The 4,862-nt window shown below is 44.0% G+C and overlaps 1 protein-coding gene across 3 annotated transcripts; it reads right to left on the reverse strand.

Moving 5' to 3' along the window:
- Nucleotides 1-3,046, reverse strand: pthlhb (parathyroid hormone-like hormone b). 3 transcript variants are annotated; one of them, XM_012880252.3, is made up of 3 exons: nt 2,861-3,046; nt 2,601-2,719; nt 1-2,078 (listed from the first exon to the last, which is right to left on the reverse strand). In XM_012880252.3, the coding sequence occupies exons 2-3, from the start codon at nt 2,702-2,704 to the stop codon at nt 1,688-1,690; spliced, it is 495 nt and encodes a 164-aa protein (XP_012735706.2). In that variant the 5' UTR covers nt 2,705-2,719; nt 2,861-3,046; the 3' UTR covers nt 1-1,687. The 3 variants fall into 3 exon arrangements, with proteins under 3 accessions (XP_012735706.2, XP_036003498.1, XP_036003493.1); XM_036147605.1 differs by having other exon boundaries at nt 1-2,072; nt 2,861-2,921; XM_036147600.1 differs by having other exon boundaries at nt 1-2,075; nt 2,861-2,921.
- Nucleotides 3,047-4,862: the final 1,816 nt, after the last annotated feature.

Genomic DNA, 4,862 nt, shown 5'->3' on the forward strand with positions numbered 1-4,862 from the left:
TACCTAGTAGCTACATTTTTAATGTTTGATTAACTGGAAACATGTACATTCCCTCAGTGCAAGTCTAGAACAATGAAGATGGGTCGAGCCCTTGACTTTGGCTGATTCTGAGCAAAACAAACAAGCGGTAACTTAGTTCAACAGAAGCATTTTCTGATGCCGCTGCTGATAAGTTATGAGTCCGTGGGGGATCTGAGGCGAGGAAGGATAGCAGTACCATCAACAACAGTCCCTATACTAAAATTCAACCACAAAGGAACTTATACAGGATGTAACTAAAGTGCATAATGGAATTAAATCAGCAGCACCATGATACATTCACAAAAATAAATATAGACTTTCAAAGTGAAATAAATTATGGCTGAACCATTTGGACAGAGGTACAGTCATGTAAAAAAAGAGGGTTCACCCTCCCTCAGCTCAAAGCTGCTTGATTAAATAGCCATCAGCAGCTGTGAGCTCTTCCATAAAAGCAGGAGTTTGGGCAGGTTGGCTGATGTATAATACCATATTGTCAAGGAGAGGAACCTGCTGTTGCACATTTCTCAGTCAAACTGTCTAAACAAATGTGACTTATCGAGAAGATTTGCCAGAACAGTGCTCTCATGTCAAAAAAAAAAAAAAAAAATACTGTCAGATTTGCAATTTTGCATCTGTGTGAGGCCTCAAGACTTTTGGAAACAATGTATTTAGGACAAAGTGGAGCTGTTTGGCTATAAGGCACAGCTCCATGTTTTGCGGGAGCCAGACACATCAACACCAGCGCCCCATATCAGCCGTCGAGCACGGTAGCGGCGGGCTCATGATTTGGGCCCGTTCTGCATCCACGGGATCTGAGCTCATCCTTCAGCCTTTGAGGCGACCATGAACTAGTCCGTACACCGAAGCATCTTGGAACTATTGTGAAGCTATATTTCCAGCACATAAAAGTAAACCATAATTGGGTCATATACAAGGAATGAAACGACAGTGTATAAAAAGGAGTGGACCAATAAAGTTGTCCAAAATGATGTAAGAGACGTGTGACTATAGCATGCTATTCCTCCTGAAGGTTCTGCAACAAATTATTGGATCATAGGCTGTACCGTGTTTTAGCCAAATTGCCTTTAGGTTTGTTTAATAAATAATGAAACTGTGGTGGGTTTTTAAACACCTGAAGTTGGATATAAATACTTTTAGAAGCTTGTAAAGCTCAGATCGTTGAATTCTGATATGGACAAACGTATACTTGAAAGAGGGTGCACTTTATTTTTTAACCGTGGCTGTGTTTAACTGAGTAATTTGTCAGAATTTCCCGTTCCTGGATAGTCGACGTGTGCGGAGCCAAAAAAAAAAAAAAAGCAGCTCTCTGAACTCTTCGTTTTGTGGTTTCTATTCAAAGAGCAAATGAGCATTTCCTCATCTCCTCGGTCTGTGTACATGTTTGATTATAGATTACAACGTATACAAAGGACACCCGATGGACATCCAAGCTACAGGTGTGAAGATCTCCCTAATAAATATCAACCTAAGATTCCATGTTGAAACTCCAGGAAGTATGCAAAAAACAAAAAAAAACAAAAACGGACATTTTATCATACAAGCACAACCCTGACCCCAGAAATTGTCAGTCTGTGTCAGTGTCTTAATGCAGCACCGTTAGGAAAAAAAAAAGGTCCTGTGGTCTAAAAACAGGGTCCTTGTCCGTTCATGGCCCCATTCCAGAGGTAGAGCGGGCTCTTCTCCTCTTCTTTTCGTTCTCTCTGCGTCGGCCCGATCGGACCTTTTTTTTCCTCTTGGTGGCAACCTTTAGGTCTTGGTCCTTGTAGGCCATAGCCTTGTTGGTCTCCTGGGTGAGGTGGGGGACCACCCTGTCCAGATTAACCCTCTCTTGCAGGTCCTTGCTGGCCCCTTGGGGCTTCTGGTGCAGGGTGTTCCCGCCGAACATTTGGCTCTGGGTCCTGCCGTGCACAGGTGGCGTGTGCCCACCGGCCGTGTGCACCTCCTCCAGCAGCTCCTGTAGCCACGTTTGGCGCCTGTGCACCTGGATGGAGCGGCTCTTGTCATGCAACAACTGGGCGTGGCTCACCGACCTTCTCCTTGCAGAAGCAAAAAAAAAAAAGATATAAGAAGAGAAAGTATTGAAAATGAGCATCATTTTGACATTAGGTTTTGTTACCTTAATCTATGGGCAATGCAAGCTCTTCTTCTTTTGCCTTTTTCATGCTTAAATGTTTATTTGGTATAGAGCATCTTAAACATTTAGATGGGAAAATCCTAAGAACACAGTTTTATGTTTTTTCTCGTGGGTTTTGTGTCACTCCATCGTGTTGAGTTTATGTGGGGCGGCTAAAAGTTATGGTCAGGATTCAGGAAACCTCAGTACAGCAGGTGGCAGCACAAACATGCCTGAGACCTGTCACTACTCTGACTTTAAGACCAGCCTAACAGAGAGAACCCCCACATATTTTATTAGGTACGTGTAAAAAAAAAAAAAAAAACGGGTCTGTGCTTTCCGTATAGCATTAGCTGAATGATTAAAGGCATTTTGCATAAACATTGGTTTTAATGTCCATCCTGAAGTCTGTATATTCAGTCATATACAGTCAACTATAACTTACGTTCTGTTAACGAGGGCATCAGCTGGCATCCCTTCAAAAGTCACTGGGAAGCACAGCAAGAACACAGCCAAACTCCACTGGCGAAGCAACGTTAAAGAGTTCATGCTTGGCCTAAAAATCTGAAGAAAAGAAAAAAAAAAAACATGCATGAAGAAAAACAAACATTTATCGTTTTTGCATTTTATGCTTCACTGGTCAGGTGCTATCTCCATTAGATGACGTCTTATGTTTATCAGAAATAAATAACAAATTGAACTTACACAACCCTTCCGGTTAAATTCCACAAAAAAATTTATATTCCAAGGGGAAAAAATTGGAAAACACCTTTTGAAATTATTCTGCCAACTGCATTTTGGTCCGTTTAGTATTTCTCGGTGGGACTTCAGCCTTGGGAAATTCCCCACGAGTGTCCTCCATTCATTTGCCTCCCAACAGTGTGTGTGGAGCTATTTATTTCTCCCCAGTGTCCAAATTAAAAGAGGGATAAAGATAGAAAGAGCAGCAGCAGCAGCAGCAGCAGCAGCAGCAGCCCATCAGCTGCGGAGCTGCAACTCTGCCCTGTTCTCCGGCAAGCTTTATGAAGAGTTACTCTGAAGCCTCATCATCATCATTATCATCATCTCTGGTGGCCCGAGCCGAGAATGAAAACATTTCAGTTCAGCGCCGTGAGGGAGCCTGTGTGAGAGAGAGTGGAGCTGAGAGAAAGTCAAACTGTGCGCTTTAGGTGAAGATGCAGCTACCTCAGCCCCGATCCGGTCTGTGCACCCTCCCCAACCTTCCTACCCCTCACCTTTGTCCCTCCCTCCGTACGCTTCATGCACACACACACACACACACACACACACACACACACACACACCTGCTGGGACGTGGAGAGGCGCCATGTGCAACACACAGAGCACCACACACAGAGGATTCTGGAGACACGCTCTTTACCGAAAGCTATTTTATTAACGTCAAACTATTTCATTTACACTTAAACAAGAAAGGGCCATAAACCATAAATAAGGCGTAATTCTTTCAGAAACATATCTGTGAGTAGAGGTAACCATAAGTTAACCGAGTGGAGAGTGAACGGTTTAAGGCGAGGGGAAGGGTTCCTCCAAGGTAAACACCTCGGCCTAACCACTCTCCCAGGGGAGAATGGCCATAACCTCAAAGAAATCCAACCCACAGCCTCTCTCGCTGCAGACCATTCAGTCCGCCGCCGTTCTGCCTCGGCAAACCAGCTCACCGCTGAATGGTCAGAGTGGCTTTCGGTGGTGGGGAGGCTCACCGTGTTCAGCTAATACAAAGTGAAGAGTGTATTGTTTTTCCATTGAGGGTTGTGAATCAAGTGTTAAATAAATAAATAAAGTGTCTGACACAAAATTATCCAAGCTCAAAAGGTTGAAGTAGGAGCTGCCTCTTGGAAGAAATGCTGCATGTGTCTCAGTGCGAGCGGCAACCGTGTTTGAAGCATTGGAATACTTTTATATTTACACATTTATTACACAGTGTTACGGCCCCTGGCCTCTGGAGGCTGTGCAGGCTTCATCGTTATGCAAATTCAGCTGTGTTAGACCAGCTACCTGATTGGCTGCCGGGAGGCTGCACAGGAGCTGCAACCTCATTGGACCAGCAGAGGACTGCCACGCCAATCAGACTGCTGATGAGACCCACCTGCACCAGAATAAAAGTCTCCAGACCGCATTCCTTCTTTGGGGGACAGCTAGTAGGAAGTGGCTTTTGGTAGGCTGTTGGTTTCAATTGTTTTGAATTGTTTTGGGCCCATTTTTTAGTTAGTTGTGCTTCCTAGTTTGGTTAAACACATAGTAATTTAATTTAGACTAAGCACTGTTAAGATTATCAGACCTTAATTTTGCGTTAAACTGGGTTGTATTGTTTTGTGTTTGTTAAAACCTATTATTTTTGTAATAAACCACCATTTTTATTACACTCATGTCTCTGGATGCATTTTTATGTTGCTGCCCCTGAACCCCTAGACCTTCGGGGCTTGACTTAAGTGGGGGCTCGTCCAGGAGTTGAACCCAGGACCTCTCGCACCCTAAGCGAGAATCATACCCCTAGACCCTTTCACATGCCACTCTGCTTCTCTGGACACAGTTTTATGTTACCTCCTCTGTACCCCTAGACAAAGGGGGCGTAACACACAGCAAGCTTTATTGGTAGGATAAACAGCCCAGAGTAGGCTGGATTTAAAAAAAATAAATGGAGGCAGTTCCCATTGATCTTTGTCTTGACTTTGCATGTTCCATGAGG

This window comes from Fundulus heteroclitus, chromosome 2 (assembly GCF_011125445.2).
Source record: "Fundulus heteroclitus isolate FHET01 chromosome 2, MU-UCD_Fhet_4.1, whole genome shotgun sequence".
NCBI classification, from domain to species: Eukaryota; Metazoa; Chordata; class Actinopteri; order Cyprinodontiformes; family Fundulidae; genus Fundulus; species Fundulus heteroclitus.